General features: G+C 50.3%; 1 protein-coding gene across 3 annotated transcripts in view; it reads left to right on the plus strand.

Moving 5' to 3' along the window:
* lamb4 (laminin, beta 4) overlaps positions 1-15,000 on the plus strand; it is a 28,344-nt gene that overhangs the window by 13,177 nt on the left and 167 nt on the right. For 2 of the 3 annotated variants that reach the window (XM_079680246.1, XM_079680248.1), the window contains 20 exons: positions 86-268; positions 535-647; positions 749-863; positions 1,064-1,244; positions 2,527-2,670; positions 2,747-2,975; positions 3,850-4,007; positions 4,178-4,402; positions 5,973-6,190; positions 7,477-7,573; positions 9,520-9,886; positions 10,854-11,017; positions 11,114-11,313; positions 11,459-11,656; positions 11,986-12,130; positions 12,213-12,420; positions 12,662-12,797; positions 12,872-13,042; positions 14,356-14,503; positions 14,608-15,000. The exon at positions 14,608-15,000 is cut by the window's right edge and continues 167 nt beyond it. In XM_079680246.1, the coding sequence (XP_079536372.1) occupies positions 86-268; positions 535-647; positions 749-863; positions 1,064-1,244; positions 2,527-2,670; positions 2,747-2,975; positions 3,850-4,007; positions 4,178-4,402; positions 5,973-6,190; positions 7,477-7,573; positions 9,520-9,886; positions 10,854-11,017; positions 11,114-11,313; positions 11,459-11,656; positions 11,986-12,130; positions 12,213-12,420; positions 12,662-12,797; positions 12,872-13,042; positions 14,356-14,503; positions 14,608-14,747 (3,540 nt within the window). In that variant the 3' untranslated portion in view covers positions 14,748-15,000. The remainder of the gene's footprint in view (positions 1-85; positions 269-534; positions 648-748; positions 864-1,063; positions 1,245-2,526; positions 2,671-2,746; positions 2,976-3,849; positions 4,008-4,177; positions 4,403-5,972; positions 6,191-7,476; positions 7,574-9,519; positions 9,887-10,853; positions 11,018-11,113; positions 11,314-11,458; positions 11,657-11,985; positions 12,131-12,212; positions 12,421-12,661; positions 12,798-12,871; positions 13,043-14,355; positions 14,504-14,607) is intronic. The other variant, XM_079680247.1, reaches the window with a different exon arrangement.

A 15,000-nucleotide genomic window follows, 5' to 3' on the forward strand; every position in this document is an offset into this window, starting at 1 on the left:
GTTTAACGTCAGCCAATGGTGAACCCCCGGTCTGACGGCTCAGCCAATCAGATGGCCCTCTTCATCTTGAGTTTGCTGTGTCCAGAACCTTTCTCTGGAGCCGGGCCACGCCCTGCAGATCATCCCCCGTCAGAGGGCCGCGGGTCAGCTGATCACCTGGACCGGCCTGGGATTCGTCAGAGTGCTGGAGGGGGCGGGGCTTAGGTTTACTGTGGACAACCTCCCGTCGTCCATGGATTACCAGCTCGTGATTCGCTACGAGCCTGAGGTACAGAAGCCGGGTCCTGGTTCTGGTTCAGGTCCTGACCCAGGTCGCTCACATTGTGCAGTCTGCAGTCTTTCCTTCTGTTCTGACCCACAATCCTTTGTGTAGCAGACATGATGTACTTTGTGAGGACAGCTGCATACTCTTTTAAAAAGTCTGATACAATCATGACAGGAAAGAGGAAGTAGAAGGTGACTTCCTGCATGATGATGTCATTACTGGGAAATCGTTCTTCCTGTTTCTCAACGTGAGCTGATCTTCCTTCGCAGTCTCCGTCTGATTGGTTGGCTTCAGTCAGCGCCATTGCAGGGTCGCCAGGCAACGGCGGCTGCAGAGGCGACCCAAAAGGAAGTAGAACTCTGATCCTTCCTGGAAACTCCAGGTGAGACTGTTTACCTTTTTATTCACATGGTTACCACTGGGGGGCGCTGTTGTTTGTGTATTGTTGTTTGTTTACCGTTGTTTGTTGTTGTTTGTCTGCAGAGGGGGGGTTCTGGACTCTCCGCTGTGTCTGAACGCTGACGCTCGGTACCTCGTGGACGTCGTCTTTAACAAACAGCCCGACGGCTCCAACAGCAACGGCATCCTGATCGACTCGGTGAGTATGAGCTGTCCAATCAGTGAGGGGTCCAGTCTGTCCAATCAGTGAGGGGTCTAGTCTGTCCAATCGTGTTCCTGCAGGCCTGTTTGAATGTCTTCACAAGTTGAAGCGATATTGATCTGAACTTGGAGAAACTTCCTTCATCGCTAAAAGTAAAAACTAAATAATTTAGAATTGAATGATTCATGTTGTTTCAGATGGGTTTGATCCCCAGCATCGAGTCGGTCCAGGACTTCTGTTCACAGACCGACCTCGACTCTTTCCGCCGCTTCCGCTGCATCGGATTGGCCGCTGAGCTCGACCCTCAGGAGGGGCTGCCGGAGGTTTGTGAGGGACTCGTGAAGAGCATGTCTGCAAGGATCCACCGCGGAGCCGTCCGTGAGTCCTCCAGGAACATAGTACATGATGAAGTTCATATAATCTAGCACAGCGGTTTTCAAAGTGTGAGGCGCGCCTTCCCAGGGGGGCGCCAGAGAGCTTCAGGGGGGGCGCAGCGTGAGAAAAGAATAACGAGAAACAGTGAAATGGAGCTAGCTAACTTCAGCTAACTTTATGCGAGCGGCAACATGAATGGATTTTTAGTGAAGTGACCTAAAGTGAGAGAGGAGACAGCGTCTGGCAGAAAACGTCTCATGGCACACTTTTGGCTGTCTGTGGAGACCGAGTTCCCCCACCTCGCCTAAAAGGCTGTTCTGTGTCTCTGAGTGTTCTCAGGTTGTTCTGTGTCTCTGAGTGTTCTCAGGTTGTTTTGTGTCTCTGAGTGTTCTCAGGTTGTTCTGTGTCTCTGAGTGTTCTCAGGTTGTTTTGTGTCTCTGAGTGTTCTCAGGTTGTTCTGTATCTCTGAGTGTTCTCAGGTTGTTCTGTGTCTCTGAGTGTTCTCAGGTTGTTTTGTATCTCTGAGTGTTCTCAGGTTGTTCTGTGTCTCTGAGTGTTCTCAGGTTGTTCTGTATCTCTGAGTGTTCTCAGGTTGTTCTTTGTATCTGAGTGTTCTCAGGTTGTTCTGTGTCTCTGAGTGTTCTCAGGTTGTTCTGTGTCTCTGAGTGTTCTCAGGTTGTTCTGTGTCTCTGAGTGTTCTCAGGTTGTTCTGTGTCTCTGAGTGTTCTCAGGTTGTTCTGTATCTCCGAGTGTTCTCAGGTTGTTCTATGTCTCTGAGTGTTCTCAGGTTGTTCTGTGTCTCTGAGTGTTCTCAGGTTGTTCTGTGTATCTGAGTGTTCTCAGGTTGTTCTGTGTATCTGAGTGTTCTCAGGTTGTTCTGTGTATCTGAGTGTTCTCAGGTTGTTCTGTGTATCTGAGTGTTCTCAGGTTGTTCTGTGTCTCTGAGTGTTCTCAGGTTGTTCTGTGTATCTGAGTGTTCTCAGGTTGTTCTGTGTCTCTGAGTGTTCTCAGGTTGTTCTGTGTATCTGAGTGTTCTCAGGTTGTTCTGTGTATCTGAGTGTTCTCAGGTTGTTCTGTGTATCTGAGTGTTCTCAGGTTGTTCTGTGTCTCTGAGTGTTCTCAGGTTGTTCTGTGTCTCTGAGTGTTCTCAGGTTGTTCTGTGTATCTGAGTGTTCTCAGGTTGTTCTGTGTCTCTGAGTGTTCTCAGGTTGTTCTGTGTCTCTGAGTGTTCTCAGGTTGTTCTGTGTCTCTGAGTGTTCTCAGATTCTGGATCTCTGTGTTTCAGGGTGCAGGTGTAATGCTGCCGGTTCCCTCAGTCCGTCCTGCAGTAAACTGGGAGGAGTCTGTGAATGTAAACCCAATGTGATTGGCCGTTGCTGTGATGCCTGTGCTCCGCTGACGTTTGGCTTTGGACCCGACGGCTGCCAACGTACGGTTCCTTCTCTTCCTGTAGATAGTTGTTCTCCAGCGGCCCTCAGACAGCTGACGGTGTGTTTCCTCCCCAGCCTGCGAGTGCCACGCTGCTGGTTCTGATCCGCTCTGTGAGCAGGTCAGAGGTCAGTGTTCCTGTCGGAGAGACATCGCAGGCCGGCGGTGCGATCGCTGCCGCAAAGGATTCTGGGGATTCCCGCTCTGTCGACCCTGTGAGTGCAACGGCCTGTCGGACGAGTGTGAGGAAGACACAGGAGAGTGTGTCGAGTGCAGGGAGGACGCCGCGGGGCCACACTGCGACAGGTACTGAGAGATGTTTTAGGGGTTCTGATGACTTCCTGTGGTTCTGAGGGATGTTTGAGAGCTTCTGGTTCTGATGACTTCCTGTGGTTCTGATGGATGTTTGAGAGCTTCTGGTTCTGATGACTTCCTGTGGTTCTGAGGGATGTTTGAGAGCTTCTGGTTCTGATGACTTCCTGTGGTTCTGATGGATGTTTGAGATGTTCTGTTTCTGATGACTTCCTGTGGTTCTGATGGATGTTTGAGAGCTTCTGGTTCTGATGACTTCCTGTGGTTCTGATGGATGTTTGAGGGGTTCTGGTTCTGATGACTTCCTGTGGTTCTGAGGGATGTTTGGGAGGTTCTGGTTCTGATGTCTTCCTGTGGTTCTGATGGATGTTTGAGGGGTTCTGGTTCTGATGACTTCCTGTGGTTCTGAGGGATGTTTGGGAGGTTCTGATGTCTTCCTGTGGTTCTGATGGATGTTTGAGGGGTTCTGGTTCTGATGACTTCCTGTGGTTCTGATGGATGTTTGAGATGTTCTGTTTCTGATGACTTCCTGTGGTTCTGATGGATGTTTGAGGGGTTCTGGTTCTGATGACTTCCTGTGGTTCTGATGGATGTTTGAGATGTTCTGTTTCTGATGACTTCCTGTGGTTCTGATGGATGTTTGAGAGCTTCTGGTTCTGATGACTTCCTGTGGTTCTGATGGATGTTTGAGATGTTCTGTTTCTGATGACTTCCTGTGGTTCTGATGGATGTTTGAGGGGTTCTGGTTCTGATGACTTCCTGTGGTTCTGAGGGATGTTTGGGAGGTTCTGGTTCTGATGTCTTCCTGTGGTTCTGATGGATGTTTGAGGGGTTCTGGCTCTGATGTCTTCCTGTGGCTCACATGCAGGTGTATGGAGGGTTTTTATGGTGACCCGGTCTCCAGGCGGCCCTGTGAGCCCTGCCTGTGTCCTGGCGTTCAGGGCAGCGGACGATTCTTCGCCACTTCCTGCCGACCCGACCCAGAATCCCTCAGTCTGAGCTGTGACTGCAGGCCAGGCCACTCAGGTGAGTCCGACAGGAAGTGTGTGGAGCTCATGTTCCTTCAGAGGTCCGTGTGTTCTGGTGCTTTAGGTCCCTGAGAGCCGGGCCTGTGTAAAGGGTTCTAAACATGTTCAGTGTAAACTTTATTTAACTTTATTTAACTTTGTTTTTACTTTATTAAATCGTTGTCTCAGGCCCGCGCTGTGACAGGTGCAGTCCTGGTTTCTATGGCGACCTGCGGTCTCCAGGCGCCGGCTGTGAACGTTGTCTCTGCAACAACAACATCGCCCCGGAGGAGCGAGACGCCTGCGACGCTGTGACGGGGGTCTGTCAGCGCTGCCTGCACGGCACGGGGGGCGAGCAATGCCAGCACTGCAGAGTGGGGTACTACGGGGACGCCCTGCTGCAGGACTGCAAAGGTACCAACAACACTATAACAATAACAACAACAACAACAACAATAACAACAACACTGCACGGTAATAACACGACAACCATAACACTACAACAATAACAACAACAATTACAACACTGTACCATAATAACACTTAGGATCAGTTACCATGGAGATCTAGCCCGCTAAAAAGGGAACCAGCGTCGTAGGTCCTCCATGGTAACTGATGCTGAGCGGCTAACCTGACCCGGAGCAGGTTAGGTTGCAGGCTAAGAGCTCAACTCAGTGAAAGCACTGCCTGCTGACCAATCAGAGCTCAGTGTGCAGAGTTTAAAGCGATCAAGTCATATTACAGGAGAAAGGAAATACAGAAAAGCTGCCGTTGCAGAAAGACGGCCGGCAGAAATCAGCGACTGTGTGAACGTGAACATGAATAGAATATCACATCCCATCTTCAGAGCAATCTGACTATTAGAACATTAGCGTTAAGAAAGCTTACTTAAATATCTGCCACAACATAAGTAACCGGATCAGAGTAACATTAAGTACAGTCCACGGCATATCACATCATAATGTATCATCTCCTTATCTGAGTCAGCTGAGCCGTATCTGGCCGTGCAACACTCACAGTGTCACATACTGGATGCAGAAGGATTATTTGAAGCAACACATTAAGTTGAGGAAACATGGAGAAGCGTACTGACAGCGCAGCGTCATACTTCCTGAATGAAAAGTCAACTATAATATTAGACATATGAAGAAGTTAAACTTTAAACATCCATGACTTAAACACTTGATCCAGGATCAAAGCCACATAGCTGCACCTGCAAGGTGAATACAGCTGGTAACAGAACAAGTGTTTGAATGCGTACATGAACAGGTTTATGATATCACTGCCCCGTCTAAGACACCATCTGACTTTCATTACATTTGACTCGAGTGTTTCCTCAACTTAATGTGTTGCTTCAAATAATCCTTCTGCATACAGTATGTGACACTGTGAGTGTTGCACGGCCAGATACGGCTCAGCTGACTCAGATAAGGAGATGATACATTATGATGTGATATGCTGCGGACTGTACTTAATGTTACTCTGATCCGGTTACTTATGTTGTGGCAGATATTTAAGTGAGCTTTCTTAACGCTAATGTTCTAATAGTCAGATTGCTCTGAAGATGGGAGGTGATATTCTATTAATGTTCACGTTCACACAGTCGGTGATTTTTGCCGGCCGTCTTTCCTGCAACGGCAGCTTTTCTGTATTTCCTTTCTCCTGTAATATGACTTGATCGCTTTAAACTCCGCACACTGAGCTCTGATTGGTCAGCAGGCAGTGCTTTCACTGAGTTGAGCTCTTAGCCTGCAACCTAACCTGCTCCGGAGCAGGTTAGCCGCTCAGCATCAGTTACCATGGAGATCTAGCCCGCTAAAAAGAGAACCAGCGTCCTAGGACCGGAAACCCAGAGTTTCCCCTGAAGTTAGCTTGCTATGCGAAAATCCAGTTTCGTAGTACAGGCCTCAGCTGTCAGGCGGTCTCGGAAGCTTCAGAGTTCACATTTTGTATTTGTTTTGATGTTTTCCCTGATTTTTCCCAGAATGCACCTGCGAGCGGCGGGGCACGGAGGTGACTCAGTGTCCGGAGGGCAGTCCCTGTGTCTGTGACCCCCAGACAGGCCAGTGCCCCTGCAGGGGGGGGGTGCAAGGCGTCCTCTGTGACCAGTGTGAGGACGAATACTGGAACCTGGGGGGGGGTGCGGGGTGCCAGCCCTGTAGCTGCGACACCGCCAACGCCTTCTCCAACACCTGCAACAAGGCAACACCTGCTATTTATTATATGTTTTATATTCTCAGTGGTTGAATGCAGTGTTGAACAGGTGGGGGGGGGGGGGGGGTCAGTGGTTGAATGCAGTGTTGAACAGGTGGGGGGGGGGTCAGTGGTTGAATGCAGTGTTGAACAGGTGGGGGGGGGGGTCAATGGTTGAATGCAGTGTTGAACAGGTGGGGGGGGGGGGTCAGTGGTTGAATGCAGTGTTGAACAGGTGGGGGGGGGGGTCAGTGGTTGAATGCAGTGTTGAACAGGTGGGGGGGGAGGATCAGTGGTTGAATGCAGTGTTGAAAAGGTGGGGGGGGGGGGTTAGTGGTTGAATGCAGTGTTGAACAGGGGCGGGGGGGTCAGTGGTTGAATGTAGTGTTGAACAGGTGGGGGAGGATCAGTGGTTGAATGCAGTGTTGAAAAGGTGGGGGGGGGGGGTTAGTGGTTGAATGCAGTGTTGAACAGGGGCGGGGGGATCAGTGGTTGAATGCAGCGTTGAACAGGTGGGGGAGGATCAGTGGTTGAATGCAGTGTTGAACAGGTGGGGGGAGGATCAGTGGTTGAATGTAGTGTTGAACAGGTGGGGGGAGGATCAGTGGTTGAATGCAGTGTTGAAAAGGTGGGGGGGGGGGGTTAGTGGTTGAATGCAGTGTTGAACAGGGGCGGGGGGATCAGTGGTTGAATGCAGCGTTGAACAGGTGGGGGAGGATCAGTGGTTGAATGCAGTGTTGAACAGGTGGGGGGGGGGGGGTCAGTGGTTGAATGCAGTGTTGAACAGGTGGGGGGGGGGGTCAGTGGTTGAATGCAGTGTTGAACAGGTGTGGGGGGGGGGGTCAGTGGTTGAATGTAGTGTTGAACAGGTGGGGGGAGGATCATTGGTTGAATGTAGTGTTGAACAGGTGGGGGGGGGGGGTCAGTGGTTGAATGCAGTGTTGAACAGGTGGGGGGAGGATCAGTGGTTGAATGCAGTGTTGAACAGGTGGGGGGGGGGGGGTCAGTGGTTGAATGCAGTGTTGAACAGGTGGGGGGGGGGGTCAGTGGTTGAATGCAGTGTTGAACAGGTGGGGGGGAGGATCAGTGGTTGAATGCAGTGTTGAACAGGTGGGGGGGGGGTCAGTGGTTGAATGCAGTGTTGAACAGGTGGAGGGGGGGGTCAGTAGTTGAATGCAGTGTTGAACAGGTGGAGGGGGGGTCAGTAGTTGAATGCAGTGTTGAACAGGTGGGTTTTGAGTGCAGAACTGAATGCTTCTTGAATGTTAACTCACAATGAAGCGTGATGTCTTCAGGTGACGGGGCAGTGTCCGTGCCATGCTGAGTTCGGAGGAAGACAGTGTGACGAATGTGGAGAAAACCACTTTGGGAATCCGGACCTGCAGTGTTTCTGTGAGTGTAGACCCTGACCCACATCTCATCCAGTCCTTCTGTGAGTGTAGACCCTGACCCACATCTCATCCAGTCCTTCTGTGAGTGTAGACCCTGACCCACATCTCATCCAGAGTGTAGACCCTGACCCATATCTCATCCTTCTGTTAGTGTAGACCCTGACCCACATCTCATCCTTCTGTTAGTGTAGACCCTGACCCACATCTCATCTAGTCCTTCTGTGAGTGTAAACCACGACCCACATCTCATCCAGTCCTTCTGTGAGTTTAGACCACGACCCACATCTCATCTAGTCCTTCTGTGAGTGTAAACCACGACCCACATCTCATCCAGTCCTTCTGTGAGTTTAGACCACGACCCACATCTCATCCAGTCCTTCTGTGAGTTTAGACCACGACCCACATCTCATCTAGTCCTTCTGTGAGTGTAAACCACGACCCACATCTCATCTAGTCCTTCTGTGAGTTTAGACCACGACCCACATCTCATCTAGTCCTTCTGTGGGTTTAGACCATGACCCATATCTCATCTAGTCCTTCTGTGAGTTTAGACCACGACCCACATCTCATCCAGTCCTTCTGTGAGTTTAGACCACGACCCACATCTCATCTAGTCCTTCTGTGAGTTTAGACCACGACCCACATCTCATCTAGTCCTTCTGTGAGTTTAGACCACGACCCACATCTCATCCAGTCCTTCTGTGAGTTTAAACCACGACCCACATCTCATCCAGTCCTTCTGTGAGTTTAGACCACGACCCACATCTCATCTAGTCCTTCTGTGAGTTTAGACTACGACCCACATCTCATCTAGTCCTTCTGTGAGTGTAGACCACGACCCACATCTCATCTAGTCCTTCTGTGAGTTTAGACCACGACCCACATCTCATCTAGTCCTTCTGTGAGTTTAGACCACGACCCACATCTCATCCAGTCCTTCTGTGAGTGTAGACCACGACCCACATCTCATCTAGTCCTTCTGCGCTCAGTTCTCTTTGGAAACAGAACCTGCCGGCTCTCAGAGACACGGGTCCTTATTCCGTTCCATTATTTGATGAACATGGGATCAGCTCTAAGACAACATCTGTTTTCAGACCATCAGTGTGATAATGTGAAGCGGTTCTCAGAGTGTGCCGGAGCCAGGATTGAAAGGGGGTCCAGGGATATGGGTCTACCGGTACAAAATAAGACGACTGTATGAACCAGTTATTTTTTACATTTGAAGCATTTTGAAGAGCACATAGGATCATATTTACACCGAGCAGCTGGGGGTTCATGCAGTCTGTGAACTGGGTTAGGGTCTCATCACACGTAGTCTTCCTGTTCGGATGGAAGCCAGATCCCCCCCCCCCCCAGGCTGTTTTAAGACCACCAGCAGGCGTGTAAACAAACATCTTATATATATAACCAATGACTTCTTCCTTACTGATAAGCTTTTAATAACATGTTTTACTATCTGTTCATGTCCATACGGCTCTCATTGGTTTATGGATGAAGCTCCTGATTTGTAAAGAGAAGAATAATCAGTCCTGAGTTGTGGAAAGGGTTTCCGAGTCCCACCAGAACCCTCCATATTTAAAACTAAGTCATGGTTACATCCAATCAGAACCGAGTCCTGAGTCATCATCCCATAATGCTCTGTCTAACAGTGATGGTTTCCCACCCCCCGGAGTGACACGCCATTGGTTGTAAACATCATGGCTGAGGGGGGGGGGGGGGGCTTATTCAATAATAACTTTACTAATGCAGCACTTTTCAAAACAAAGTTACAAAGTGCTTTGCATGGATTAGAACAGAATCTGACTTCAGCAAAACTAGAATAATGATAATAGCTCTGACGGAGAATCACCCTTAGTCTTTAGCCGGGTTTTGGGACCCTCCAGCCCCTCCTGAGGCTCTTAACAATAGTTAGTGATGTAATTCTGACACGTGTCCTCTTGTTGTCAGCGTGCGACTGTAACCTGGAGGGCACGGAGCCCCCCTCCTGCGACCCTGAGACCGGAGAGTGCCTCTGCAGGGAGGGGGTCTCGGGGATCTTCTGTGATGAGTGTTCCCCGGGGTACGACTCTGCGTTCCCGCTCTGCGCTCCGTGCCACACCTGCAGAGCGCTGTGGGCGCAGCAGGTGGAGGACGTGCAGCGTGCCGCTCACACCATGAAGCGCTTCATCCCTCGCCATGACGACCAGCGGCCCACAGGCGGTCGCCCCGAGCAACGGATGCTGCAGTTGCAGGCGGCGCTGCATCTCCTCGGCAACCTGACAGGCGACGCCCCACCCAGGGTGAAGCAGGTGGAGCAGCTGAGAGCGAGGGTCGGGTACGTTAGATTACAAACACTAGCAGGTGTGGAGAGAAACTGAAAGATGGTTCATGGACAACGGTTGGCTTTTGTTATATTTAATAAAGTCATAAAGAAAGTGGAATCCATCTCAAATGTAGGAACAGAGCAACTTCCTCCTCAGAGGATTGACAAGTTCTGCAGCAGGACCACAGCTTTCAGTCACACTGTATGTTAGAGATAATATCCAACTGCTCCATGAGGCCTTCACTGACCCTCTGATATCCCTGTTACAGAGAGCTCCATGAGGCCTTCACTGACCCTCTGATATCCCTGTTACAGAGAGCTCCATGAGGCCTTCACTGACCCTCTGATATCCCTGTTAGAGAGAGCTCCATGAGGCCTTCACTGACCCTCTGATATCCCTGTTACAGAGAGCTCCATGAGGCCTTCACTGACCCTCTGATATCCCTGTTACAGAGAGCTCCATGAGGCCTTCACTGACCCTCTGATATCCCTGTTAGAGAGAGCTCCATGAGGCCTTCACTGACCCTCTGATATCCCTGTTAGAGAGAGCTCCATGAGGCCTTCACTGACCCTCTGATATCCCTGTTAGAGAGAGCTCCATGAGGCCTTCACTGACCCTCTGATATCCCTGTTAGAGAGAGCTCCATGAGGCCTTCACTGACCCTCTGATATCCCTGTTAGAGAGAGCTCCGTGAGGCCTTCACTGACCCTCTGATATCCCTGTTAGAGAGAGCTCCATGAGGCCTTCACTGACCCTCTGATATCCCTGTTAGAGAGAGCTCCATGAGGCCTTCACTGACCCTCTGATATCCCTGTTAGAGAGAGCTCCATGAGGCGTTCACTGACCCTCTGATATCCCTGTTAGAGAGAGCTCCATGAGGCCTTCACTGACCCTCTGATATCCCTGTTAGAGAGAGCTCCGTGAGGCCTTCACTGACCCTCTGATATCCCTGTTTCCCTCCCATCTCTTTCCTCATAGGAAGCTGCAGGACGGTCTGGACCTGAACCGGATCCTGATGGACCCGTCCGCTCTACTCCACACAGAGCTGGACAACATTGGTCTGGAGTTCAAGAAGCTGCTGAACAACCTGAAGGATAAAACCTTCTCGGATCAGAGCGCCGGAGACATGGAGGACGAGGAGGGTATTTACCCTTCATCCAGAGTAGAGATCTACTTCCTGTTCCTGTGTGCATCTCTTCTGTTAGAGATCACTAACATCTCTTCTCTCTCCGGTTCAGGGCTGCTGGATGAGATCCAGAACCAGCACGGGGCCTTCCTATTGGACGAGAAGAAGGTGAGAAAGGCCATCACAGCTGTGGAGGGATCCATGGACACCAGACAGGAAGTGAAGCGCCGACTGAGCGCCCGCAGCCGATCAGACCTAGAGCCGCTGGAGAGGAGGGTCCTGGATCTGAGGGTGGGAGACCTCAACCGGAGGGTGAGTCACCCTGACCTCACCCAAAGGGGGAGTAACCCCTGTAAGCTGAGCTTCTTCATGCCCTGTTTCCTGTGTTGTGTTTCCTGTACTTCCTGTGTTATACATTGTATTATACCCTCTGTGTTTCCCCTGTTTTTTTGTGCAGGTCTGCGGCGCATCAGATCCCGACGGGTGCTCAGGATGTGGAGGCGCTTTGTGTGCTTTGGACCTTGGGGGAAGGAAATGTGGCGGACCAAACTGCGATGGAGTGCTTCCTGTCAGTCAGGAAGCTTCAGAGACGGCAGAGGGAGTGAAGGACAAACTCAGCACACTGCCAAAGGCCCTGCAGGACGCCAACACCAAGGCAGGTTCACACGTCCAGAAAACACGTCTTCTAACCTGAAGCATGAAGCAAGCAGTCTGGACCAGAACTGGGTCAGAAGGGGAGTTTATCCGTAACATGAGTTCTGGAGAAGGTCGGGGGGGGGGGGGGGGGGGGGCTTAGAAAGACTTAGAAAGGTCAGGTTTCCTAGGACTAGACTGAGGATCAGTATCAAGCTAAGGCTGCAACATCTGGATCCACCTAGTAAACAGGACATCATCACCGTTAGTTTAAGATCAACAGAAGATCTGTTTCTGGTCACTTTACGCCCGCCTGCTGAGTCAAAGTTCTAACCGTATGTTCTCTGTCAGATCGATGATGCCAAACGGGAGGCTCAGCTCACCAGAGGAAAGGCCAAAGACCTCCAGGACCAGGTCAACAGCAACATCGACTCCCTCCAGAGAGAGAAAGATAAAACCAAGGTGCTCCTCCAGCGCGTCAGAGACTACCTGATAGGTCAGTGTGATGGTCAGCATTGTCCTCAGTTTACAGGTGAGGAGTTCTCAGATGTCCTCAGTAATCCTGTCCTCCCTTACAGACGAGATGGTTCCTCCAGAGGACATAGAGAAAATGGCCCGCGCTGTTCTGGACATCAAGCTGCCGAGATCCCCGTATCAGACCCGATCACTGATCAATGACATCAACAATCTGCTGTTCAACACCAGTAACCACCAGGACAGCCTGGAGAACCTGGCGGATCACGCCAGGACGGCTCAGGACCTTCTGAAGGACGCCCGGGAACTCAAGTCAGTGTCCTCAAGCATGAACACCCAAATAACACCAAACATTTGTTAATGCTGAAAAGAAAAACCTCAACACCAAACTCTGACTCAACGAGGTCCCGTTGGCGAGGTCTCGTGACCAGGTCTCTGACGTCTCGTGACGAGGTCTCTGACATCTCGTGACGAGGTCTCGTGACGAGGTCTCTGACGTCTCTCTACAGTATCTTGTCATGAAGGAATCTGTGCTTTTGTTTCTGGTGTTGAGGGAGCGGACGGAGACGGTGGACCTGAGCGGGATCAGTCGAGATCTCTATGAAGCGGAGCGAGCTCAGGACAAGGCCAACGACCAGCTGGACACCTCCACTGGGGACAGGGACCGGACCAGAGACCAGATCCAAGACGTAAACACATCCCAAACATCTCAAACACCGTCACCTGACTCCTGCTCTGCCTGATCCGTCTCCTTCTGTTTCAGATGAGAGACAAACTGGAGGACATGGAGACGAAGATGATGAGCCGGAGACCTGAAGACCTAAAGGACCAAATCCAGGCCCTGAAGGAGAAGACGGATCAGAACCGAGAGACAGCAGGAGGCGCTGGAGAGACCGCAGAGAGCGCCGTCAAGCAGAGCGCCGACACGCAGCCGGTGGGAGACATGCTAACAGGCTAACATGCTAACAGGCTAACATGCTAACAGGCTAACATGCTAACAGGCTAACATGCTAACAGGCTAACATGCTAACAGGCTAACATGCTAACATACCTGCTTACTGTGTGACTTCAAATTAAGAGTATGTATGTCACAGGCTAGTGTGAGGTTCCTTTTTATATACCAGCAACTAATTTCCACCGTCAAAGAATAGAGGACCACGGGACAGATTTTAGGTAATTTACTTTACTCAATAAATTACAGTTTAAATACTAAAATAGATCTATCTATAAAACGGTTAAAAACAAGGTAATAATAGTAGACAATGCTAGTTAAAATAACACTCCCAGGTAAAACTGGTTGGAACCGATACCAAGCAGAATTATTTTCTTAAATAATACTGTCAATGGCAGAGTCCAGTAATATTCCACACAGGGGGGAGGGGCTTGTCACGAGTCAATCCGTCAGGACTTGCTTCCTCGTCCTCCTCGGCTGCCTCGTCCTCCTCTCGTCACTCCTCCACTCTGCAACACTGATTCGGCGGGGGTGAGAGAGAGAGGAAAAAGCCCCAGGTGGCGCAGACACAGACGCTCAACAGCAATAACACCACACAGACAAACCGCTGGGTTTGCCGGGTGACTTCCCCTTACTTAGCTGTTCTCAAGCGTTGTATGTGGTCTCCCCCCGGTCCGATTGCTCCCAGCGTCTCTCCAGCAGTACTCAGTATTTGTTGTGTACTCTCTGTCTCCAGCAATACTCAGTACTTGTTGTGTACTCCCTGTCTCCAGCAGTACTCAGTACTTGTTGTGTACTCTGTGTCTCCAGCAGTACTCAGTACTTGTTGTGTACTCTGTGTCTCCAGCAGTACTCAGTATTTGTTGTGTACTCTCTGTCTCCAGCAGTACTCTGTACTTGTTGTGTACTCTGTGTCTCCAGCATTACTCAGTACTTATTGTTTACTCTCTGTCTCCAGCAGTACTCAGTCAGTACTTGTTGTGTACTCTCTGTCTCCAGCAGTACTCAGTACTTGTTGTGTACTCTGTGTCTCCAGCAGTACTCAGTATTTGTTGTGTACTCTCTGTCTCCAGCAGTACTCAGTACTTGTTGTGTACTCTGTGTCTCCAGCAGTACTCAGTACTTGTTGTGTACTCTGTGTCTCCAGCAGTACTCAGTACTTGTTGTGTACTCTGTGTCTCCAGCATTACTCAGTACTTGTTGTGTACTCTGTGTCTCCAGCAGTACTCAGTACTTGTTGTGTACTCTGTGTCTCCAGCAGTATTCAGTACTTGTTGTGTACTCTGTGTCTCCAGCAGCTGGACCGGGTTCTGAGTCTCTTTGAGGTTCTGCAGCTGAGGAACAGGAACCGGAAGGGGGGAGACGCAGAACGTCTGAAGAACCTGCTGCAGGAGGCCGAGGACATGAAGACGCTGCTGCAGGACAAACTCAACCAGATACAAGGTAGTACTGCTTCTGGTAGTACTGCTTCTGGTAGTGGTACTTCTTCTGTACATCATTACAGTACTACCTCAGTGTGTATATGTGTGTACTGTGTGTACTCTCAGGTATAGAGCAGAGGATGGAGGAGCTCCTGAGGAACAGATCAGATCGAGCGGGTCAGGTCTCAGATCTGCTGCTCGCCGCCGACGCTCTGAGGCGAGAGATCTTCAGCCGAGCTGAGGGATACGCCATCTGTACTTCATAATACTACAGAGTACTCCAGATGAATACAGAGTACTTAAGAGTACTACCGATGAATACAGAGTACTTCAGAGTACTACTGATGAATACAGAGTACTTCAGAGTACTACTGATTCAGAGTACTTCAGAGTACTACTGATGAATACAGAGTACTTCAGAGTACTCCAGATGAATACAGAGTACTTCAGAGTACTTCAGAGTACTACACACTGGTGTATGTGTGGGTGTGTACAGTGTGATCCATCACATTGTTACTG

This window comes from Notothenia rossii (genome assembly GCF_949606895.1).
Source record: "Notothenia rossii genome assembly, chromosome: 5".
Lineage (NCBI taxonomy): Eukaryota > Metazoa > Chordata > Actinopteri > Perciformes > Nototheniidae > Notothenia > Notothenia rossii.